This window comes from Syngnathoides biaculeatus, chromosome 19 (assembly GCF_019802595.1).
Source record: "Syngnathoides biaculeatus isolate LvHL_M chromosome 19, ASM1980259v1, whole genome shotgun sequence".
NCBI lineage: Eukaryota > Metazoa > Chordata > Actinopteri > Syngnathiformes > Syngnathidae > Syngnathoides > Syngnathoides biaculeatus.
In genome coordinates this window covers 5,824,922-5,851,181 of record NC_084658.1, presented here as the reverse complement: position 1 = coordinate 5,851,181, position 26,260 = coordinate 5,824,922, and the positions used below count along the sequence as shown (strand labels likewise).

General features: G+C 40.5%; 1 protein-coding gene across 3 annotated transcripts in view; it reads left to right on the top strand.

The window, feature by feature from the left end:
• myripb (myosin VIIA and Rab interacting protein b) overlaps nucleotides 1-26,260 on the top strand; it is a 96,036-nt gene that overhangs the window by 56,399 nt on the left and 13,377 nt on the right. For all 3 annotated transcript variants that reach the window (XM_061804777.1, XM_061804776.1, XM_061804778.1), the window contains 8 exons: nucleotides 6,860-6,996; nucleotides 18,104-18,190; nucleotides 19,043-19,140; nucleotides 19,482-19,562; nucleotides 22,275-22,436; nucleotides 23,285-23,453; nucleotides 24,106-24,632; nucleotides 25,113-25,247. In XM_061804777.1, coding sequence (XP_061660761.1) covers nucleotides 6,860-6,996; nucleotides 18,104-18,190; nucleotides 19,043-19,140; nucleotides 19,482-19,562; nucleotides 22,275-22,436; nucleotides 23,285-23,453; nucleotides 24,106-24,632; nucleotides 25,113-25,247 — 1,396 coding nt within the window. The remainder of the gene's footprint in view (nucleotides 1-6,859; nucleotides 6,997-18,103; nucleotides 18,191-19,042; nucleotides 19,141-19,481; nucleotides 19,563-22,274; nucleotides 22,437-23,284; nucleotides 23,454-24,105; nucleotides 24,633-25,112; nucleotides 25,248-26,260) is intronic.

Here is a 26,260-nt window from a genome sequence, read left to right as displayed (position 1 = left end):
ATTTCCCCTTTTATATTTGCATTAAATGTAATCCCTTTGTGATAATTTTTTTAAATATTGATCTCATAATTGACTTAGGATTAATGATACTTGCATATCTATATTTATATTTCTTGGCACAATATGTCAACCATGCTATGTTGGGTCTTTGCGCATACACAATTCATTTTACTGGAAAAGTGTACAGTGCACCTTCTCTATAATTTTCTACTAATTCCCCTTAACCACATTGCTCAGATGGAGGGACATGAAGCCGCAATGACACTGAGGACAAAGGCTGGAGTGATTTTTGTCTCTTGATTTGTGTTGTGTGACTAACTTTATGCTCTCTTGTGCGGGGCCATCCAGAGGCCTGTTGAACCATTCATTTTATTCCTAATTGCTCGGAGTGCAGTGACACAGCTGTCTTCATTGGCTTGCCTTGCAGCCTTTTCTCCAGTGAAATGCTCTTCAGGGTACTGAATGATACGGGTCACAATTTCAAAGGAAGGGGTGTATTCTGTTGGGATATTTGTGACGAATAGTCTGACAAACTTTACCTCCACCATCTATTAAGTTGGGGAGAAAGGTGGGTTCGTCTGAACATGAGTCAATTTGTTTTGTCCAGGGTGGATGCGGTAAAAAGAATAGTTGGACGTATTCAGAAACTCCTATAAGGCTGGTTCATGTTTTATATTGTTCATTCCAAAAAGGGGGAAAAAAGGAAATAAAAACACAAAGGAGCATAGCCCTACAAACTGACTACTTGATAATGACCTGTAGCGTTAACCATTCATGTAGTCTTGTGTGTGTGTGTGTGTGTGTGTGTGTGTGTGTGTGTGTGTGTGTCTATACAGGGTTTATTTACAAAAAGTCTGTGGCTGGTGTCTATGGGCAAAAGTTAAATACGTACGTCTCATTTACTTTTACATTTATGATATATACAGTATGTTAACATGAAACCTAAACATCAGATATTGTCATCTCTCGGAGCTCTTGAAGACAACTTGTGTAAAACAAAGAACACTGTAGGTGATAAATGTCTGATAACCTGAATCAGAAAGAACTGCTTGAACCTCTTTTACCAAATGTGGAAGTTCGTTGCACATAACCCCTGCTATCCAACAGCAAAACTGTGGTTTGTGATAATGCTGAGTGGCTAGTAACTCTGGGAAACCACAAACCAAACTGGTTGGTGAGCAAAAATGTTAGTTAAGCCCTGACTACTACATATTCACATGGGCCTAAAACTGGTATTTCTGATTTGAACTTAAATGTATTTTGTTGTGAACATTTCAAAAGTTGTGTGAAAAGAATAAAATAAAATAAATCCCACAACAAAATATACATCAATGCATAACAGCTGATGAACAATCTGATTATAGCTGGTCATCTGTAATATTAATTGTGATTTTGGTAATCCAATTTTCACTGTTCGCATCTTTTGACTCTTGGGTTTGTCTGAGTCTCAAATCAAGGCACAATTTGCACTTTGTAAAGAACATAAAGACAGAGCTTTTCCTGTCTGATTAGTCTACCTGTTGAATTTGGAAGTTATTGGGTGCACATGCCAAAATTCAATGTCTGGAGCTATTCCGTGGACCTCTGTGCACCGGCAAAGTGAAATAATCGCTTTCACAGAGCTGCTTGTCTTATCAGGTGAGAACAGTTTGCTGCCTCTTTTCCTTGCCCATTAAGGATTTTGAGGGGCTATAATATATAGACTGGGGGTGTGCTTCTGCCAAGGACTTCTAAAAATATCTTTAAAGAAATTTTGACACTTTTCCCATGCCTTTTATGCTGCCAGTCACTGCAATGACCTTTACTTTGGATCTCTCACATGGCTACTGCCTTTTCCACCCTCTGGCCTCCCTCTGCTTTCCATTCATTGGTGACGTCACCCACCACAAACAACCACCACAGTAGAATGTCAATGTTTTTCAAATGTCAATGAAGTTGATTAAGCATTATGTCTAAAATAAAAGTTAAATTGTTGTATTTGTCAGAATGCCTGAAACAGGCTACCAATGTGGGCTCTGACAGCTACTCTACACCCTCAGTGTCCGAGCTTGATCAGGTTTAAGACATTTAATCTGCTGTTTCATCATTGTTGTCATCAATTGAGCTCACCGCGCACTCCATTATGAAGCGACGGTTTGCACTTCAACATGGATCCTAATCGATACACCAGTCCCAATAAATGTTGGTGTGTATGCAGTGCAATGCTTTGTTCAAGTTTGAGTGGAAGGCAGGGCGGGGGGCACTGACATTTTACACGGACAAAACATTGCAAATGTTGATAAGAGGTTGTTATTATTAAGCCCCCTAGTGGATTGCGCCCCCTGCAATGGGAATTGCAGGTTTCATCATCCATACAGAATAGCCTGCTGGTGAGGTTTGGTGGTAAATGTTACTGCAGGCTATTGTGTATCTAGATTTCCCACACTGGTGAGTTTCTGCAGTTCCGGCACTCCAGATGTTGTTCCAAAAAGTATTGCATTGGGTCCCAAGGGCTGTGCAAATTATCTCACTTTTGTGGGTCATGACAAAATTTACTTCCGAACTGTTTCAACAGATTTCGAATTTCACTTTGAAGCATCTTTCAGAATTCTGCAAGTGTAGTATGAATGTACTCTGGATAGTCGTCCGTGTGCTTATCCCTAAGGCAGAACAGCTTGGGGTTTTGTAATAAAGATCTTTTGTTCGCAAAGGAAAAGTACTTAATTGTTGCCAGGTGCTCTTACTCTGAAATGCAGAAATTTTAATGACATGGGTAAATAAAAGTAATGTACCTATGTACTGTAGTATTCCTTTTTAAAATGCTGGCACACATGCTTGTAAAATTGGATCTCTCACTCACATCCTTGTAAATTGCAGAAGGCTTCTGTCTTCATTCGTCGTCCTATGTGAATGGCAATCAGAGCACCACGGGGGAGGTGATCAGTATTCCACCGGCTTCCCACTGAGGTCACGAGCCAGTTTTTGCGTCTAGTTGCTGCCAGATGGTTTAAAAAGATCCATGCGCAGAAGCCAGGCTGGGATCGTGGGATCGTGGAGAAATCATCTGGTTTTCAGCATTCTTTTTTTTTTTTTTTTAAATAAGATGGTGGTATGCTGGTGTACAAAATTACAAATTTGGGCCTCTTCAGAGTTTCACCAAGTTAAGCTTTATTTTTTGAGAATGTACAATCAATTCAAAATCAGAGGAAAACTACCTTCCTGTCAGGCAGAAATTATGCTAATTTCACATCAGTTCTGAATCCTCTCAGTTGCCTTTGGCTAGTTTCAGCAAAGCTCAAAGAAACACTTCAGTGCAAGGTTGGGGAGCTGTACCCATGACTACATTGATTGGCTTAATGATAGTCTGTCACAGCACCTGTCTATGATTGTTTTTCCTCAGGCACTATGGTTTCTAAAAAAAATAATTAGAGGTACAACATAGGGCCATGACTTTTTTTCACATTATTTCACTACTGTTCGACTGTCAGATTTATGCTGACAAGTTTAACAAATATGTCAGTGATGTATGAATGTATTTTTAATTTGAGAACTCCCTCTTTAAATATTTAATTAGCCCAACTTTTTTGGTGATGGAAACCATAATATGCATGGAAATCCCACGGAATACTTCACTTGGTATTCTGACAGTTGTTCTTCACTCTCACCAATCTTCGCTGTCCTTTCCAACCGTTTATATTTTCTGATTAAATGAGGGTTTGATGGGTTGATCGTTATTCTTCTAGTCACTCCTCCAGCAAGCAGAACCTCAGTCAAACTTTATTACGTTTTCCCAAAATATAATTCAATAGAGCTCTTTCAGAAGGCAAAAGAGCTGCAAGGAGGATGAGTAGCAGGTTTCCCAGCATTGCAGCCAGTCTAATGAGAGGGGAGAGATGATGGGAGAAAATGTAGATCCAGAGAGTAGAGTATCCATAGAAATCCCTTTCACTTATTCATGCAGCATCTCAGAATTTATGGGACTCTCCCAGTCTCATTATGCAGGTTTTTCCCATAAGCTCGTGCAGCTCATACAACACTTGAAAGCTTGTATTCTCTCCGCTTCTTGCGTTTTTTTTTTTCTTTTTTTTTTAACCACCTCACTTGGGAAGTGATTTCAGGCTTCATTCATTGCAAAGCCTTTCTTCTTTCATCCTAAATCCCTTGCGCTCCTCGATGCCTTGCTAATTTTTATTGTACAGAAATTATAATTTTTTTCTGTTTTGAGCATACTCAGCAGTCCATCTTTATGTATTAAATTTAAGCAGCACTAGAATATGCAAACAATTTAAACAAAAATAGACTCCTTATGGAATGCATTCATTGTTCTGTGCACATGACTGCATGTGTTGGGGGTGTAGGTTGATTTACATGATCATTAATATTCCATACATTACTTTGTTCGTTTCTTAGTTCAGATGTCAGTAAGTGTGAAGCCTTTGCTAGTGTAGATTTGTTTGTGTTCTGGGTGATCCCACACCACACACACACCAGTCATGCCGCTCTGTGCAGCTGCATATATTGCACATGCCAGAAAAGTGCAATAAGCGGTGAGGAAGAAAATTAAGGAGCTAAGGCTCATCAAACAGATCGATACAAAGATTCATATGATAATAAATGCACTGAGAAGGATAAAGGGTGTTTGAGAGGGAAGGGGGCAGGCCACTGAGCCCTCGGGGCCACTCTGGATACTATTCTTTTACTCCTGCTTTCGCTTGCCTTTTCCTTTATTGACAAATGAAAAATACCATAAAAGTACAGTCAAACTGAATGGCATGCTGGTTCTTATTGAGGATGGGCAAAACCAATTAAAATGTTCCACATATTGTTTGTTTTCCTTTCGGCTTGTCCCTTTTGGGGTCACCACAGGGGTCACCACAGCGTATCATCTCAGATGAATGCATATATATGTTTGGCACAATTTTTACACCGGATGCCCTTCCTGACGCAACCCTTCTCAGGGAGTGGAGGCCCCAGTGGGATATGAACCCACGACCCCTGGTTTACCAAACCAGTGCTCTAACCACTGAGCTACGAGGCCTCCTCACCAATATATTACACCCATATTTTTTCATTGCTAATGTGTAATCACAAGACAACTTCAGGCACAAAAGCAAAGCAAATTTCTTCATATAGCGCATTTCATACACAATGTAACTCAATGTGCTTTACATGATTAAAGGAAATTGAAAACAGATAAAACATTTCAAATGACATAAAAATGACAGAATATTAGAAAAAGACAATTAAAACTGCATAGAGTGCAAGTAATATGATCAAAAGTGTACATACATGTGTGGGTATATATATATATATATATATATATATATATATATATTCTAAAAAGCATGAGGGGGGGAAAAAAAAGTTTTCAACCTGGAATTAAAAACATTCACAGTTGGGCTGACCTCACCTCTGTTGGCAACTTATTTCTTTTCTGTGCAGCATAATAGTTAAATGCTGCTTCACCATGTTTACTTTGGACTCTGCACTCCACTATTTGACCTGAGTCAGTCGATCTCAGAGCTCTACTGGATTTGTATTCCGTAAGCATTTCACTAACACATTTGTCACTAACAACTATCGTGGAGAAGGGACGTCACCAAGTATACTTCCAAAATCATTTAGACCCTATACGCCAGCAAATCTGTTGCTTTCATTAAGACTGACATCTGCAAGTGCAACTTAAAACTACTATGCAATCAAATCAATTGATGAGCAACATCCAGAAATGACCCCAGCTTCTCTAGGCCTCAGCTAATACAAGATGGACTAATTCAAAGTAGAAAAGTGTTCTGTGCTCTGATAAGTCGACATCTCAAATGGTTTTTGGAAATTGTAGACATTGTGCCAAAGAGGAAACTGAACCATCCGGACTATTATGTATGCTGAGTTCAAAAGCCAGAATCTGTGATGGTATGGAGCTGTGTTTAGTACCAATGGCATGGGTAACTTACACATCTGCAGTATTAATGCTGAAAGGTACGTACAGGTTTTGGGGAAACATTCAACATACCAACCAACCAACGTCTTTTTCATGAGCCCCGCTGCTTATTTAATCAAGACAATACCAAATCAAATTCTGCATGTATTACAACAGTGTGGCTTCATGGTAAAGAGCGCAAGTATTTGCCTGCTACCTGCAGTCCAGACATGTCTCTCACTGAAAATGTGTTATGAAGCGTAAAATATGATAACGGACACCCTGGACTGTTGAACACCTGAAGCTGTACATCAAGCAAGAATGGGGAAAGAATTTCAACTACAAAGCTTCATCAATTCGTGTCCTCGTTTCCCAAACATGTATTGAATGTTAAAAGATGGTGATTTAACATAATGTAATGCAAATTTAGACACTGACAGTTTCTTAGATGATTTAACATGTTGCAGTTTTAGCTTGCTGCTGTTGAGATTGCAGGACTTTTTTTTTTTTTTTTTTTTTTTTTTACCAGGTCTCGTTAGTCAGATCTTTATACACAATGACAAAGATGATGACAATTAGAAATGTATGCCAATTGTTGGTGATGAGGATTTGATTCATAAAATCTACCACTTTGCTTGTGTTCACTTTCTGTTGACTTGAAAAGTCAAAGCTGAGGTCCTCGTGCAAGTATTTAATCATTTATGATTGAAATGTCACTTTTTCACCATTATCTTTAAAAGAAAAATTACTGCATATATACATATGCAGACATTTACATAATGATTGAAGCTGACTTGGTCACGCAGTCGAGTGTAAGCTTGCAGCATTCTGCTCTCTTTTCATCCAGACGCAACGTTAATGGTGACATATTTACTGCCTTTGAAAGTAGTTTTTCTGAGGGAGGGGTTTAAAGAAATCAATCCAAAAAAAATCATTTGGGTTTATCTTTTATGTCTGCAGGATTTTGAGGACACAGTCCCTGGAATGGTATTACAACAATGTGAAGAGGCGCTTCAAGAGGTTCGGCAGCGCTAAGGTTTTGAAGACACTATATAGGAAGCACATTATAGAGAGAGGAGCGCTATCTGATCTCCCAGGTAAGCTCATTCTTTCCTGTCAGCGTGTGCTGTGCGCGTTTCCATGTGGCGTTGGTTTCCCTGCAGCCATGCCTTGCTGGCTAATACGTGAAAGGGGCTGCATCTGTGTATGTGTTTTTTTTTTTTTTTTTTTTTTTTTTTTTTTTTTTGTTCTCAGTGATTCGCTCTGTAGTGGGCAGCAGCAGGGAAGCTTTTATCCATTCTGCCTCCCCTCCGGATTGCATTGTTTTGACCCCGGCTGCAACATGATCAGTCTGTCTCCACTGGGCATTATTTCCAACCCCAGTAGGCGGGATTAAATGGATGAAGGAAGCACTGAGGGGATAAATCAGGTCAGACTTTGGGCTAAACTGGTATGAGGGGAAGGTTCTGGGCAGCGGAGGGACTGTGAGACATTGTCTGCATTATTTAGCAGGCCAGAGTGATGAAGTTTATTAGTAGTGGTACTAGCAGGAGTAGTAAATAGAGCAATTAAGATGCTGTTTCAAAAATATCCAGTGTATTATTATTTTAATGTATCTTGTTTAATTTTAAATTCCAGCAATTATTTCCTTCCACTGATGATGTACATAAAGGCCACTATGGCTCTCCTACTTTTCCCGCTCGCTGTCGGTTTGAAGGTCACACATTCACTGTGGGCACGGGATCAATGTAAAACAACCGCCGCTCTTTTGACAACCGTCACGTCAAGCGCCGTTTCATGCCACTCGACAAATGATTCTGTGAAGATCGGTCCTTTTGTGATGAGAAAAGAAATTATATAAAATTGTACCTGCAGCACATATAAAATGTACCCAAGTGTCAGCAGTCAATGGGAAAGAGTTTGAGAATGTTTCATATGCCTGAGGTATTGCCCATATTTCCATCAGAGGCCATTTTTTCAAGTTTTTTGTGTCACATCATAAATCACATTCTGGAAGGAGAGCAACAAAGTTATGTAATGACAGTTATTGAATTTATTTTTCTTCTAAATGCTGCACTAAAATGTAAGTAAACACACAAATTTGGACATTAATATAAAGTAGGATGTTACAATATTAAAAACAAATATCTGCCTTATGCAGTAATCTTTAGAAGTACAAGCTTGGCTCAAATTTTGTCAGAAGATGAATACAACACCTATCTCTGATTTATTATTTCAACTATAATTACAGTCATAGAACAGGAGGATGCAGCTAGTTTAAATTGACCAAAATCTATATATTTTTTTAGCTCTTTCATTGGGCAAACAGAATCATGACCATGCCCTCAAGACATTTAAGTAGGATTTTATATGGGTGGAGGATAGTTAAAAAAAAAAAAAAAAAGTTAAGGCAGTTTATCTGATTATTTTGCAGGTCACCCATTTGTGAGCTAAAACATTCATCCATCCATTTTCAAGCCGTTTATCCTCAGAAGGGACATAATTTTCCAAATATACTCAACAATTGTAGTCGTCTGGCTATTGTATATTTCTTTCAAATAATTGAAGAATAAAAAAATGGAACAAAATTTTGAGATTTTATAGTATGATTATTATCCATCCAATTTCTATATCGCTTACCGTCATACGGGTTGTGAGTGTACTGCAGGGTATCCAAGGTGAATTTGGGCAAGAGGATAGTTCACCACAGACTGGTCATCATCCCATCGCAGGGGATGAATAGACAAGCGCACATTCACGTCCAAGGACAACTTGGTCATCTTGTTTCATTAAAAAAAATTTACTGTACTTTTTTTTTTCTTTGCTGAGTGACTTGGAGAAATGCTTTTTGCAGGTTCAAGTTTGGAAGACTTCTATGAAGCAAAAAGCAAAGTCGAGCATTCAAGGTGGCAGATCGATTTTATGCTAAGCTATCAAAACCAGCTAGGCGCACCTTGTTCCACACGAAAGTGCCAACTTTGGGTTTACTTTCTCACCTCACACCACATTGCATTCTGCAGAATGTTAATCAACCCCTCAAAGAGTTCATAAGTTTATTTGAGGACCTGTGGGAGTGAGCCCGAAAACTGGGAGAAGCGCATTTTGATACTTTTGTCTATTCCTCTTTGTTTTAGCATATCTTTAAAAAAAAAAAGTAGATGTATCAGCTTCTGTAGATGCATATTTGCTCATATTGCACCACTTTTATTTGGGTTGCCATGAGATGCAAGGGCGATGAGTCTAAGTGTAACACGCAGGAAGGATTTTTTTTCTTCCCGTCAAATCACATTTGTTTCAAATAGGGATTATCGTTGTCCCACTTTTTTTCTTAACATTTGTTTGTTCTCCATTCGTGGCAAACATCTGTGGGTGGCTTTCCACTTCCTCCACCTCCAGTAGGGATTTAAAAACTTGGGAATTGTCCAAATTTACTATCACCTAAAAAAAAAATGTGCTTTTCTCAGTTTGTAAATATAGACAAAAACAGCAAGGAAGCAGGGGTGTGGAATCATGCTGCGCTTTCATTATTTTGGAGAGTTGTGAATTCCAAAACAATGTATTGCCGATGCCAAAAACCTGAGAATATTACTTATGACAAGTTTATTTTAAACCAAGTACATGTAGGGTACTTATTATGTATAATAGCATAAGCCAAACCATCATTAGCATATTGTACTTATCTACTGTGAATTAAAAAAGTCAGTAAAAATGAAAATTGTGCTACAATCACACATTTCTCAGTTTTCAAGCGACCTGGTAATAAATATAGAAAAAAAAAGGGGGAGATTTCTGTATATCACTGGAAATTCTTTACCACATCATATGTTTCATAGTCTCCACTCTCAAAATTTTCACTTTCAACTTCCTTTTGAATTTAATTTTGGCTACGTCATTTGAAGTGAAATACTGACTCCTGTACTACAAACCGAGGCAAGAAAACTTGTAGCTCCTTTAAATCACTTGCATTGTGAGTAATACTGTGCAAGGTGGAAAAAAGATCAAAAAAGGAAGGAAACTAGCAAGCAAAGTCACATTTCCATTCTCAATTATGTCACAATTATATGAGAAGGAAGTGAAAGAAAGGGCTTGACATGATTGTTTCATTGGACGGGAGATGCTGAAACATTGAGAAGGAAGTCATCATTTCTCATGTCTGTGCATTCAACTGAAAGCTTTGTTCCTCAGAATATCATGCATGATGGGCAGAATGTTAAATAGAAGCCTACAGTCACTGTCTTGGATGTCTGCAGTAAAAGTGACAGTTGGTGCAGTAATTGGACAAAAAGTCTGCTCTCCCGCATTTGCGGACATATGAACATAAGAGGAGAGTGAACTGAAACTCTGACCTTCGTCAGATGAGGCAGATTTTACTCTGACTTGACGGTCGCTGTCAGGATGAATTACACATGTTGCGAGTTACTCAACTCATTCCCAGCCAGTAAGTGAAGGATAAACCCAACATTTCAAGAACCATGTTTTGTTGTCATGTGTTGGGTTGATAGGCCTGACTCCCGCCATCCTTTTGACCATAATCACGTTAATGACTACCATCTAACATGAAAGTATTTTGCTCATTGTGTTTGTAAGCCATTATTGTCCCCTGTAAATGTGAATATCACATACACCATTCCAAAATATATGATGGCCATTATTGTACAAGAACCATTGTAAACATTCCGTTTTGCACGAATGTCAATGACTGCTTGTTTATAATTGTCCCCATTATGGAACTGCAGTGGATCACAATGTTGTTTCTCTTTTTGTGATTACCTAGTTCAATTTCATAAAATCAGTAAAATAATAGAGCAATTAGAGGAATAAAGATGATGAGCCACACAATGAAGTTATGGGAAAGAGTAGTGGAGGCTAGACTCAGGACAGAAGTATTTGCGAGCAACAGTACGGTTTCATGCACAATGCAGCCCTATGGGGGCACAAACCAGTGCAATCTGTAGGCCGGTCCCAAGCCCGGATAAATGCAGAGGGTTGCGTCAGGAAGGGCATCCGGCGTAAAAACTGTGCCAAACAAATATGAGCGTTCATCTAAAGAATCCCATACCGGATCAGTCGTGGCCCGGGTTAACAACGCCCGCCCCCGGCACTGCTAACCTGCAGGGCGTCGGTGGAAATTCAGCTACTGTGGGTCGAAGACAAAGAAGAGGAGGAAACCGGATCCAGCGTCAGAAGAAAAAGAGGAATGCACAGAGCCTACAACTGAGTGTAGGGACTTTGAATGTTGGGACTATGACAGGAAAAGCTCAGGAGTTGGTTGACATGATGATTAGGAGAAAGGTTGATATTCTGTGCATCCAAGAGAGCAGGTGGAAAGGTAGTAAGGCTAGAAGTTTGGGAGCAGGGTTTAAATTATTCTACCACAGAGTAGATGGGAAGAGAAATGGAGTAGGGGTTATTTTAAAGGAAGAGCTGGCTAAGAATGTCTTGGAGGTGAAAAGAGTATCAGATCGAGTGATGAGACTAAAATTTGAAATTGAGGGTGTTATGTATAATGTGGTTAGCGGCTATGCACCACAGGTAGGATGTGACCTAGAGTTGAAAGAGAAATTCTGGAAGGAACTAGATGAAGTAGTTCTGAGCATCCCAGACAGCGAGAGAGTTGTGATTGGTGCAGATTGTAATGGACATATTGGTAAAGGAAACAGGGGCGATGAAGAAGTGATGGGTAAGTACGGCATCCAGGAAAGGAACTTTGAAGGGCAGATGGTGGTGGACTTTGCAAAAAGAATGGAGATGGCTGTAGTGAACACTTATTTCCAGAAGAGGGAGGAACATATAGTGACCTACAAGAGCGGAGGTAGAACCACGCAGGTAGATTATATTTTGTGCAGACGATGTAATCTGAAGGAGGTTACTGACTGTAAAGTAGTGGTAGGGGAGAGTGTAGCTCGACAGCATAGGATGGTAGTATGTAGGATGATTCTGGTGGTGGGTAGGAAGATTAAGAAGACCAAGGTAGAGCAGAGAACCAGGTGGTGGAAGCTGAGAAAGGAAGAATGTTGTGCGGCCTTCCGGAAAGAGGTGAGACAGGCTCTCGATGGACAACCGAAGCTCCCGGAAGACTGGACGACGACAGCCAAGGTGATCAGAGAGACAGGCAGGAGAGTACTTGGTGTGTCATCTGGTAGGAAAGGGGAGAAGGAGACTTGGTGGTGGAACCCCATAATACAGGGAGTCATACAAGGAAAGAGATTAGCGAAGAAGAAGTGGGATACTGAGAGGACTGAGGAGAGGCGAAAGGAGTACATCGAGATGCGACGTAGGGCAAAGGTAGAGGTGGCAAAGGCTAAACAAGAGGCATATGAAGACATGTACACCAGGTTGGACACGAAAGAAGGAGAAAAGGATCTCTACAGGTTGGCCAGACAGAGGGATAGAGATGGGAAGGATGTGCAGAAGGTTAGGGTGATTAAGGATAGAGATGGAAATGTGTTGACTGGTGCCGGTAGTGTGCTAAATAGATGGAAAGAATACTTTGAAAAGTTGATGAATGAAGAAAATGAGAGAGAAGGAAGAGTTGAAGAGGCAAGAGTGAAGGACCAGGGAGTGGAAATGATTACTAAGGGGGAAGTCAGAAAGGCATTACAAAGGATGAAAAATGGGAAGGCAGTTGGTCCTGATGACATACCGGTAGAGGTATGGAAGCAATTTGGAGAGATGGCTGTGGAGTTTTTGACCAACTTATTCAACAGAATACTAGCGGGCGAAAAGATGCCTGAAGAATGGAGGAAAAGTGTTCTAGTTCCCATTTTTAAGAACAAAGGGGATGTTCAGAGCTGTGGGAACTATAGACGAATAAAGTTGATGAGCCACACAATGAAGTTATGGGAAAGAGTAGTGGAGGCTAGACTCAGGACAGAAGTAAGTATCTGCGAGCAACAGTATGGTTTCATGCCTAGAAAGAGTACCACAGAGATGCATTATTTGCCTTGAGGATGCTCGTGGAAAAGTACAGAGAAGGTCAGAAGGAGCTACATTGTGTCTTTGTGGATCTAGAGAAAGCCTATGACAGAGTACCAAGAGAGGAACTGTGGTACTGCATGCGTAAGTCTGGTGTGGCAGAGAAGTATGTTAAAATAGTACAGGACATGTATGATGGCAGCAGAACAATGGTGAGGTGTGCCTTAGGTGTGACAGAGGAATTTAAGGTGGAGGTGGGACTGCATCAGGGATCAGCTCTGAGCCCCTTCCTGTTTGCAGTGGTAATGGATAGGCTGACAGATGAGGTTAGACTGGAATCCCCTTGGACCATGATGTTCGCAGATGATATTGTCATATGCAGTGAAAGCAGGGAGCATGCAGAGGAACAATTGGAAAGATGGAGACATGCACTGGAAAGTAGAGGAATGAAGATTAGCCGAAGTAAAACAGAATATATGTGCGTGAATGAGAAAAGTAGAGGGGGAAGAGTGAGGCTACAGGGAGAAGAGATAGCGAGGGTGGACGACTTCAAATACTTGGGGTCAACAATACAGAGCAATGGAGAGTGTGGTCAGGAAGTGAAGAAACGGGTCCAAGCAGGTTGGAACAGCTGGCGAAAGGTGTCTGGTGTGTTATGTGACAGAAGAGTGTCTGCTAGGATGAAGGGCAAAGTTTACAAAACAGTGGTGAGGCCGGCCATGATGTACGGATTAGAGACGGTGGCACTGAAGAAACAACAGGAAGCTGAACTGGAGGTGGCAGAAATGAAGATGTTGAGGTTCTCGCTCGGAGTGACCAGGTTGGATAGGATTAGAAATGAGCTCATTAGAGGGACAGCCAAAGCTGGATTTTGGAGACAAGATTCGAGAGAGCAGACTTCGATGGTTTGGACATGTTCAGAGGCGAGAGAGTGAGTATATTGGTAGAAGGATGCTGAGGATGGAGCTCCCAGGCAAAAGAGCGAGAGGAAGACCAAAGAGAAGGTTTATGGATGTGGTGAGGGAAGACATGAGGGCAGTTGGGGTTAGAGAGGAAGATGCAGGAGATAGGCTAAGATGGCAAAAGATGACACGCTGTGGCGACCCCTAACGGGACAAGCCGAAAGGAAAAGAAGAAGAAGAAGAAGTACGGTTTCATGCATAGAATGAGTACCACAGATGCATTATTTGCCTTGAGGATGCTCATGGAAAAGTACAGAGAAGGACAGAAGGAGCTACATCGTGTCTTTGTAGACCTAGAGAAAGCCCATGTCAGAGTACCAAGAGAGGAATTGTGGTACTGCATGCGCAAGTCTGGTGTGGCGGAGAAATATGTTAGAATAGGACAGGACATGTATGAGGGCAGCAGAACAGCGATGAGGTATGCCGCTGGTGTGTCAGAAGAATTTAAGGTGGAGATGGGACTGCATCAGGGATCTGCGCTGAGCCCCTTCCTGTTTGCAATAGTAATGGATAGGCTGACAGATTAGGTTAGACTGGAATCCCCTTGGACTATGATCTTTGGAGATGATATTGTGATCTGCAGTGAAAGCAGAGAGCAGGCGGCGGAACCGTTAGAAAGATGGAGACATGCACTGGGAAGGAGAGGAATGAAGATTAGCCAAAGTAAAACAGAATATATGTGCGTGAATGTGAGGGGTGGAGGAGGAGGAGTGAAGTTCTAGGGAGAAGAGATTGCAATGGTGGATGATTTCAAATACTTGGGGTCAACAACAGAGACCAATGGAAGTGTGGTAAAGAAGTGAAGAAACGGGTACACGTGCGGTGGAACACTTGGCGGAAGGTGTCTGTTGTTCTATGTGTCAGAAGAGTCTCCGCTAGGATGAAGGGCAAAGTTTATAAAACAGTGGTGAGGCCGGCTATGATGTACGGATTAGAGATGGTGGCACTGAAGAAACAACGGGAAGCAGAACTGGAGGTGGGAGAAATGAAGATGTTGAGGTTCTCGCTCAGAGTTAGCAGGATGGATAGGATTAGAAATGAGCTCATTAGAAATACAGCCAAAGTTGGATGTTTTGGAAACAAGGTTAGAGAGAGTAGACTTCGATGGTTTGGACATGTTCAGAGACGAGAGAGTGAGAATATTACTAGAAGGGTTGAGGATGGAGCTGCCAGGCAAAAGAGTGAGAGGAAGACCAAAGAAAAGGTTGATGGATGTTGTGAGGGAGGACATGAGGACAGTGGGTGTTGGAGAGGAGAATGCACGAGATAGGCTGAGATGGAATAAGATGACACACTGTGGCGACCCCTAATGGGACAAGCCGAAAGAAAAAGTAGTAGTAAAATAATAGAGCACCTCTCAGTATGATAAAGTTTAGCGGAAAACTAATATAGTTCTGCATGGAGGCTTCCTTACTTTCCTCGTCTATTGTTGAAATCCTGTAAGTTCCAGCCCTTGTTGTGAAAAGCATTGTTAATGAGACATTTGCTGGCAGATGCTCCACTGTAATTGAAAGAAATGCGTCTGGACTTTTTCCGCTTTCTTCTGCCTGATCTAAACGCTAGCAGCGCCTCGGGTACTTTAGCATGAAGGGAAGTTCACGCTCATTTTGTATTTATTTTCTCTTCATATAATACTCAATATCCACAGTGTTTGGACGCACCTAAGGGCTATAATAACAAAAGGCAGATGCCTTTTGTAATATAGTTGTGTATTTAAACAGCACTGAACACCATGCACAGGACTCGGCATTGACATAACACAAACCAATACAAATAAAGTTGGGACGTTGTGCGAAATGTAAATAAAAAGAGTTGCTGCAATCACTGCTCTCTCAGGGGTGGTGGTGCTGGTGGTGACATGGCTGACTCTGATCACCCTACAAGGTTAATGCCATGTATTTTATAACAAATGTCCATACAATAACACAATTATCCTCTGACAACCGGCTGCTGTGGCACCCTTACAGACTGATTTTAAAAAAGAAAATAATAAAAAAGACTCCTAAAGATTTACTTAATTTGAATATGTATCATTTGCGTGTGATTAAAATGTTACAGTGACATAAATGTAATTTTAACATTTTAATCAGGTGCAACCAATGGATATATTCTATTTTTTAGTTTACTTTTTTAATTCTTGTTTTGGAGTCATGACGGAATTGTGAGGACAATAGGTGGAATACTTGATTGCCTTAATCAATTAATAGGTGTCCTCACAAATATCAGTGATTCATTTCGAGATTTCTCAGTCATTGTCTCTATTTGACTGTTGAAATAAAATGTTGCCGGATATGAATTGTTCATTGCCAATTGTTTCTGATATGCAGATTTATGTTAATGCTAGGAAAGCATTACAGATATCATCAACAACTGCAGAAATGTGTGGACGCCATCCATGAGATTGGCGTGAGGGACAGCACATTTCCATGCTCATTTCAATCCTGATACATCTAAATGTTGCAGTGTAAAAGAACGTACAGCACGTTTTTGTGCGTGCGCACCTTTTGTACATGACGCCCCTGGTTTGGTGGGAGACCAATCTCCTATCCACACTCATTTATTACAAAGGCACACATGTAGCATGTGTTGCTCCCAAACCTGCATGTACGTTTCACCCATACATTTATGTTTCCCATTCCACGGGTACAAATACCACCCCCTCACATACCCTTGCTTTTGAACTTTACAGATATAAAAATGTACCTAGAACATTTATATGATTCACAAAAACCAATTTGAAAGGTCAGTCGGCCCACAGCTTACCTTTTGACTTTGCGTCAGGCCATCTTATATGAGCTAAGGCTCAGATAAGCTCAGACTCATTATTTTACTATTATTAGGACCCCCCCCCCCACACACACACACACACGCGCGCCCCATGTTGCTGACACTTTTGACTAGTTTAACATGCCCAGGGTCAAATTTGAACCAAGAACCTTCATGCTGTTCCTGCGAAATGGCCACAGAGCAAGACAATTAAAATCTGAGTGATTCAGTACACTAAATCTCATATACATAATATTGCCCTACAGTTTACTATAAATGTCCTTACTGTTAGAATGAAATATAATTATATTCTGATTAATTATCAATAAATGTCTCCTCATTTGAAGCAGCAGTTTATAGTTGCAGTCTTGTAAAGTTGTACTTTGGTACAGTAGCTGGCCCTTTAACAACAATAACACTTTGTTCCTCAAAGAAAAATTCCTGCGACCCCACACCCCACTTTTTTTTTTTCCAAACAGTAATTTGTATCTCCCAGGAAAACACCATGGACAATGGGAATGGTATGATATACCTTAAGAGGGATATCACAAATCAGGGGCTGTACAAAGAGTGTAGAGCTACAGTAAATGCTAATGGAAGCACACACACATGCCCCCACATAGACTATTATGGTCTTATTTTAGCACGTTTGTATGCAACCACTTCCTCGTCAACCTTAAAAGAACTGGTCACAGATTCAGACAAGCAACGATGGGACAAGGTTCTGAGATGAACACTTTTGAGTAAACTGATCTCTCATGAAATGGCAACACAATGTTGAAGTTTGGCTCACCTTCCTGCCTGGGTGACAGTTTGTTTGGGCAGAGGCCATTAAGTGTTTCTGACTGCGGAAAGGCAAAATCCTACCAAAACCATGCAATAGTGTCACCTCCCCCCACCTGCATCCCACCCAAAAAAATTGAAAAACGTTTTGGTTTGTAACAATGACTCAATTATGGCTCACTGTGTTTGCTCTGGAATTCTTATTTAGGTTTGAGAGTATGAGGTGAAATAGTGAACACATAATTCACCGTGGCTGATTCAGATATGCTTCTAAAATTGCACATCCATTTGTAATATTTATTTCTACACCCGTATGGTTGAAAAGACTGTAGAATATGGGAACAAGCTGGAGGTAATGATCCCCTAAAGGAATGTTTTAAAGGCTCAGAACAATGTAAGAACCTGTTTGTTATTCACATTTAATTTTTCAGGAACCCTGTTAATAAATTTGTGATCACAACATTTGCATTTAGGTCACATGAATATCTCCTGAATTTTCCTAGAGCCTTATACATAAATATAGCTGCTCTGCTCCTTCAGAGACCTGCCCTGAATTGTATGAGTGACTGTTTGAGTGTTGAATTATCATTGCCATTTTGTTAAGATAATAAAAATGTAATTAGGAATACAGTTGAGGAGTACGAGGGGCTGGCAGGATTTGTGGCATTGTGTGCATGCAATATTATAGTGGACTTAAATCTAAACAGTGTTTGCATTACTGTGACAAGGTGTTAGATTGGAAGTTGGACTTGCAAATTCTACGTCTCTTTCCCGTTAGAAAGCAGCATCCACGAGGGAAGTTTCGGCAATGACAACGATGGCAGCATATGTGGCAGTGACTCGGTCTTCTACAAACAGAGTGAAGGTGAAGACACTGCCTTCTTGATACACTCCTTTTTTTTTCTATTACAGTTTGTCAGATATTTTATATTCATCCAAAAAGAGGATTCAACCTGTTTATCGGCACTCTTGATTAAAGACTTCTGTCAAGCTAAGCATAAAAGAGAGATTTTCACGTTATGTATTTAAAGCAGTCACACACACTTTCAGTTGCCTGAATGCTAACATACAATGGAAAATGTCATAGGTACACTGGCTAACAACATCTATTTGGTGGCGTTATTACGCTCTTCAGAAACAAATACCTGAACGCAAATGTTGCTCAAACACAGACAGACATGTATTGCTTATAATCTTTTGTGAAGGACCAATATCAGTGTCATACTGCTTAGCTGAGAGGAGACTGACCTCTCAATGAAGAGCACTGTATAGGTGTCTGTCTTACACTGGCCCCAGGAGGCCAAGGCACTCACATTTGAAGGTGAAAATGTGACAAAAACGTCTCTAATTACTGTCTGAATAAAGTATGTTATAATTGCTATATTTCCATTTTTTCATGTCATTGATTTCAATAAGGAAAGATGTTTTGAGACACAAATGTATTTTAACAAGAATCATAGACTTATATATTTTTAATGAATACCAGCAAGTCCACGAGTTTGTGTTACCTACTAATGGAGGAGCATTTGTTCTTCCTCTCGCTATATGTAGCTAGCATAGATAGCTGAACAAACATACTTACAATAAATATTAATTTTTCATCAAAATAACTCAAAATTGATCATTTCCTGCGACACCCGTGGTGATCTCTCTCGGTACGCTGCATCCTAGTTGGGCATCACTAATCTAGGTGTACTTATCTTGTATGTCATATCAGGACACAGCATGGCTGAGACACTCACTGTTGCCTTGCGCGTTGCTGAGGAAGCCATAGAGGAAGCCATTGCCAAAGCAGAGGAGTTCAGCGACAGTTTGGTGAGACCTTCGGTCTTGACTCCCTTCTGTCCTCTCGCCCTTCTGTCGCTCTCGCTTAGCTGAGTATTTTCCAGTCTTGCAATCACTGCAAGGATGCCTTTGTGGTTAGCCATCACTTTATAATCACACTTACTGTACACATTCAGTCCACATGACATTAGGGACATCAGTAAACTCTGTAATCCTACAGTACGGTTGAACACCGAGTGATTCAATCAGTGGATTTCGAACTGTGTTATTTCATAGCTGAGCCTTATTGTCTTGTCAACACAATGTTTTCAAAACAGCATGCGTGTTGTTGTTCTTAATGAGTGTCCATACTTGTATGTGTGTTTATATAGGAGAAGCAAAATGAGGCTAGGTATCTGCGGGATCACAAAGAAGAGCTCATAGAAGAACTTGCCACAACCATTGTACAAAAGGTATTTGACTTGGTTGATTTCCTCATGTTTATTAACGCCCTAACAGGTAGAGAAGCAACACACGCTTGTGTTAAAATGTAAATTCACTGTGTAGAATATAAATATAATACATAAAATTGCCTTCTACCCAAACTTATACATTACGCTCCCATCTCAAAAAATTGGAACTGTTGCGGCCCATTCATTCGTTTTTGCTTTACACTGAAAAAATGTCAAAGACAAGAGAACAATAGTTTAGCTTTTATTTCCAGGTATTCATACCTGTATCTGATTCAAGTAAGAAGATGGTATTCTTTGAAAAAGAACACGTTTTAGGTGAGTATTGAAACATGGTTTAAAAAAAAAAAGATAGAAGTGAATAAGTTATTTGGTTTTAAATCCTTGCTCCTTTTTGTTTCACTGGAGCTTATTTTAGTTTTTGTTTGGGTGGTGGGTGTTGAATCCTTTTACCAGTAGTTAATTTTGTAACAGGTATAATGCATTCTCTATAAAGTATAAGTCTAAAGATCAACTTGGATAGTCTGAAATCTTCCACTTTTTGCATCATTGAACAATGTGTTTCAAGACAAACTTGCTGCTTGATAAAGATCTTCCAATCAGACTGGCTGTACTTTTCTTTAAACTTTAAAGGTCTACCGACATCCCTATATACATTTGTAAAATTGATTGTTTTGAAAATTACATATATTATTATTCACTTCAATGTCTATATGAAAAAAAAATTAGCGGAGCGTGTCATGCGCAAAGTTGCGGAAGTTTCACTCAACATCCCAGTGGTAGCCATATTGCCTGCCATGTCATTTACATTTATAAATTTACATTTACAGCTGTCACACTGGGACAGTTGCCATTGAAAAGACGCTGTGCCACCTGCTATGGGAGACGAACAACAGAGATTTTTGGATTTTTCCGATGCCCCTTCTTACATGGAAAGCTCTTTTCGAAGAAGAGAACATCTCTCACTCGAGTGACATGACCGGGGCAATATTACCCTATCATTTCAAACCAAATTTAGATGATATGATGATCACTTCTAACTAACAACAGACTCCCCGAAACTATATATGACAGTATGTAGCATACTCAGGAGGACCAATGCCAGGCTAAGTAACTGGCTGGTGGGGCAGGGAGCTCCTTTCTCCTCCCGCACGAAGCCAAACCACCTCCCCGGCCGATCCACCTCCGAGTAGGCGACAACGACGGCGCAGCCGCGAGCAACGACTCATTTAGCCCCCCTGACTTACGTACTTTAAGTTACTATGACGCGGATCTTTTGTTACTTCTGAGAGGGTTACGTCGTCAGTCCCCCACCCAATCTCCACCAAACCCACTTACTTTTTTTTAATCTCTTAATATTTAAACTGTATATACACCTACCTAGCATTTGGAACCCACAAAGCTCTCGTCCTTTGCACTTGTGCAATTCATTTTTACCGATTAACCGTGTCTTTTGGAAAAGTGTGAAGAGTGAATCCATCGTCCTGAGTGTTCAAGCAATATCCAGCAATACAATGAGACGAAATTTTGGTTAACAAAAAAAAAAAACAGCTACTTTCCCACCAGTAAATCTGGTATAAACACACGAACCCGCCAGTGTGGGCGTCTGGGGGGGAAAAAAAATTCACTTCCTGCTTCTTCTCCAAAACGAATGCCCCGAGAGGATTTTCATGGCGGGAGATACCAAAATTCATATACGACAACATCATGCCGTGTGGTGGGGGGAAAAAAAAAAAGGGATGGGTCCATTCCGGCTGCCTTTTTTAAATTGAAAAAATTCTAAAAATCATGCCATACATGTTGGTAGACCTTTAAGTTAATTGTGCTGCTGTCATTGTGATACATTATCCATCAAGATGAATGAACACGTGCCTGGATGACCTTGGATGTTTGGTATCGTGACCAGATTCTTTCTCCAAATATTTCTCCTTCTGTCAATTTGGGAAATATTTGCCTCATCAGTTCAATAACCTACTACAGTACAGTACTTTTTTTTTTTAGGCTGATTTCTTTGCTTATCAACAGATTTCATCCTTGCCTTTCTTTTATTCGAGATAATGTGTGGTTTGCATATTTTTATTGTAGCCACTGTACTTTGGTTCATAGTCTCCTCTAAATATTATAATGTGATACTTTCATTCCTGCCCTTTTGAGGTTGTTGCGTGATGTCATAACATTGTTTTTGGCTTTTAATTGCTGACAATGTGTCAGTGGTTTATTTCTCCGTTAGGGCATTCCAAATAGTTGACTTTGATTAATTTTTTATTTTCCGTGAGGTTACATTTTTTTCCCCACCGTAGCTGTTTGGTTTCACGTTGGTTACTCCTACTATACTCCAATTATAAATGTAATCTTCACAGGGACAAATTCAAATCTGAAACAGTACTATTTATTGTTTGAATATTCACTGTAATAAGACACAGTTGGATAGGACAAATCACACCTACAGTATCACATGTTCCAATACTTTTGCTCATGTGAAAATGATTGGATTGCAGTTGCGTATCACATTCAGGATTCAAATCCATTCAAAATCGAGCAATTAAAGCTTAAATATTTATATCTTGTCTCAGTTGTTTATTGGTTTGTTGACCTACGGAATTGCTGCAGTAGTCTTACTTAGAATTCAGTTGTCAATTATGTCTTGTGGAGTAAATATGTACAATAATGTTAAACTTTTTTTTTTTTTTTTTTTTACTGCCTGGTTTTCATAAGATCATCCAGAGGAGGAAGCGCTCAGAGATGCAGACAGAGTATGACTTTGTCTGGCCTCAGCCTCAGTCCCTGATTCAGACCAGTGAACAAGCCTCACCCTCACAACCCCAGACGTCTTCACAAGGACCTTCGGACGCACTCAAGTCATCCTTCAGCCTCTCGGTTAGTCAACGGCACCGCACAAACGCACCATACAGCCAACATTCGAAGTGGAAAAAGACTGTGTGTGACTTTGTTGTTCATTTATTGTCTGGATGATTTTGTGACAGACCCGTAAAGAATGAGAATTGAGGGTAGAAACAAAATGAAGCTACGTGCTAAGTGTTCAATACCTGTTGTATTCACTTTATATATGTTCTAAATAAGTTCTCATAAAAAATAAAAACACCAAATTATCTTTGCAGACAACGAAATTGATAAAGTATGTGCTGCATATTTCTATTCATCAGTTACACATCAACTGTTAGTCACACAACTTCGCCGGCAGGGACTTTTTTTTTTTTTTGTCATCAGTGACATTTGTCATCATCCTGTGCTCGAGCAAAGTATCAAAGCTGAGCTCCCAGCGTCTCCCTGCTTCGTTTCCTGCTGTTTTACAGTGTCGAGATCAAAGTTCCGTGGAATGCGTTTGGATCCTTCCTCGGCAGCTCAGCCCGCCACGGGACAGCCTCTGTTTATCAGCTTCCCTTCAAACACACTCAATTAGACACACACTGGCATGCAAATACACACTGGGCTCCATGTGGCCTGTGCTCGAGGATATGTCAGCGTTGCATCCATCAACAATTACTGAACCTCTTTCCTCAATATTAGCTTTTCATTGACTTTCCTCTAGCGCCACCTACTGATTACATTTTCAGCTCAGGTTTCTCCTTAGTGGTTTAAAACAGAACTATCAAGTGGATCTATTGGGATTAGTCCATGATATGCTCCTTTATGTACATTTCTTGCCGTGTGTGTGTGTGTGTGTGTGTGTGTGTGTGTGTGTGTGTGTGTGTGTGTGTTTTCAGCGCTCACGCTCAGCCTTCTCCCTCACCAGTGACGACTCTCCCGAGAAAATTCCTCAAGACGAGGCTGTCGGCGCGGGTGGTAGCCTACAAGAGTACTCCTCTCTGAAGAGGGAGGCTAAAGCCACGTCCCTGCCTACCTGGAAGAGCGTCGACCGTCTGGACAATTCCAGTAATGACAGTTTATTTCTTGTATCGCACTAGGTTACAGATGATTAACGCATTTATTCGGTGTGCAAAATACAGGTAGTGTTTTTTTTTTTTTTTTTTTTTTTGAGAACACGTCTTTATTTGTGAATTGAACACAACGTGTTCCACAATCCTCTTCTGTCTTTAAAGAGTAAGAATGCTCAGTAAAAGGATACACAACTAATGTTAAAATCGAAATGTTGAAATAAAAATGGTTTGCAAACTCGAGTAAGACTGCCCCTAGGGGTAAGTGGGTTCTGTTGATGCAAAGCTACTTTTTTTACATTCATCCCATCCCACTCGTGTTTCATTTGAGTTTTAGATTTTCTGTGATCCTTTTGGTTTTTTACCTTAAACTATTTTGTCATCTATTAATGATTTACTTTACTTGGGTCAAAATGGTATTTCATTTGATTATTTGACTTTTTGGGGAGGGGGCCAAAGGGTGTCCCATGTGTTTTTTGTTTTTTTTTCTTCAACTGCCTTTCATAGGAGAAAAGATGAGCCACTGGGTGCTCCGTTTTGTTCATCTACGATGCATTTCTAAGGAAATGGAAAACAAATGTATAGTGTTGCAAATGTTAGTTTCTTTGAAAGTTTTTTGTAATTAAACATGATTTGTCTTACTTAACCAGGTGCATCTTCAGTCCTCCAAAGTCCAGACGGCAACTGGCTCGCTCTCCACAGCTCTCAACTGTCTCGTCCCAGCCTCCTCACCAAGAGGAAGAGCCTGGTGTTCAGCGTCTTGGAGAAGGAGTCCGGCGTCATCTCTGCCTACGACGAAATGGGTTCTGACTCTGAGGAGGGCGACCAAGGCAGCTGGGGAGCAGCATTGCAACAGTTCCGCCGTAAACTGTCCGATGAGACCTACTACACGGACTCCCAGCATGACCCCGAATGGACATATACGCAGCATCTGCCCGTGACCTCACCTTCCTCTGGCCAGTATACCAACACGGAGACTCTCAATTCTGACTCAGAGGCGTCATCGGCGCGGTCCTCGTGTCCCCAGAAACCGCCTCAAGGTCTGCTTAGGAAGAAAGGACTGTCAGACACGCATCTTCACCCTTACCACCAACCACTCTACCACCAAAACCTACACCAAAACCTCTCTCCATATCCGCTTCTCTCAGGGGCGCTGGATGTGAACTTTAACCCCCAGGTGTGTTGCCTTCACGTTATTATATATTTTAGATTATGAAAATTGTTAAAAAAAAACAAAAAAACACTTTCACTATCAGTCGTACTAGGTATGCCTGCCCAATTTCTGATGCAGTACAAAAAATGTTATAGATGTACTTTGCAGTGGTCTCAACTTGGATTACATCGTACTCAGAGATGCTACTCTTATTGCTACTACCTAAAGTAACCAGATTATGAGAAGCACCTCTGAGTACGACATGGTACTTGCATGCCATTGCAAAGTGCAGTCAATATTGTTTTAATGTAAATGGTTGAATTAATACCTCTCCAACTAAATTGAGCATTATCTGCATTGGATCTCATTTATATGCTTGTCAATTGTTTTTGTGTAACTGTAGTACAAACTCTGCATTTACCCTTTCCAGTAAATTGAGTCAAGCTTTAACCTACCAAATACCGGCCTGTAAATAACTTATTTAACCAACATCCACGTTTGCAGGTAATGGGTGACAGCAGCGAGGCGGAAGAAAGGCAAAATGACCCGGTCAGAAGGTCACGGCGGCGCCGTAAAAGCAAGAGAGATTCATCCAATGAGAGCAGGCCCGGGAGTCAGAACTACAAACAGTCCATTCAGGTAATGTATTGTACCAAATACAAATTAGTGATTACACGTGAATGCTGAGAAATGCTGTTCTCGAGTCAAAAAGCCAAAGAAATGAATAGCTGACTACATAATTTAGTAATACCAATTCCTATATTGTATATCATAGGGTGGTATGAATAGCATCTGTGCAAACTGTGTGCTTACGAAAAGTGCAAGAGGGGTCTTTGCTATGATCTTCCAACAACAGTGAAATGTTGTTGCCACATTACTTGTTTATACTCTTTTCTTGCCTTCCTGAAAAAGTCAGATATTTCAGAATTAATTTTTTTCCTGACCTTAAAAATATTCACTTATCAGTGGTAAAAAGCTCTTTTTAAAAATTCAATTGAAACGCCACTATTGGTACTCCTGCGAGGCAATTCATTTGAAGCAACCAATACAATACATAAGAAAGCACAGGCTATTAAAACAGAAACGGGTGGAGCGCAGCATTAGGGTTGGATGTTATATTACATTATATTCATACATTTATTACTTGTGTAATCTTAAAATGTTTTTGTGAAACCTTGATTCGCCACTGGGAGGCGCATAACGTCTTTGGTTCGAGCAGAGTTCTTTTGCTGGAGACCATTCAAGGTGACTTCTGGCAAGAGGTGGCGTCCACCCTCCACCCCAGTCTCCTGCCAATCGCAGGGCACATACTGTATATTTACTACAGGACCAGACATGAATTTTAAACTGAGCAGATTGAGCAGTTTTTACATGTATGCAAAATATATTTTAAAACATATTAAATAATTCATGCTCAATTTAATGTGATAATTTATAAATGTTATTGTAATGAGGCAAATTTTTACCAAACTATTTCAAATGTATAATGCCCTAACATGGATGCAGCATGGCAGAAGGATAGGTGACTAGTTGCCACATGCCCCCACAGTTCTGAGGACCCAGATTCAAATCCGGTCTCATCTGTGTGGAGTTACCATGCTCACCCCGTGCATGCGTGGGATTTCTGCGGGTACTCTGGTTTCCACCCACAT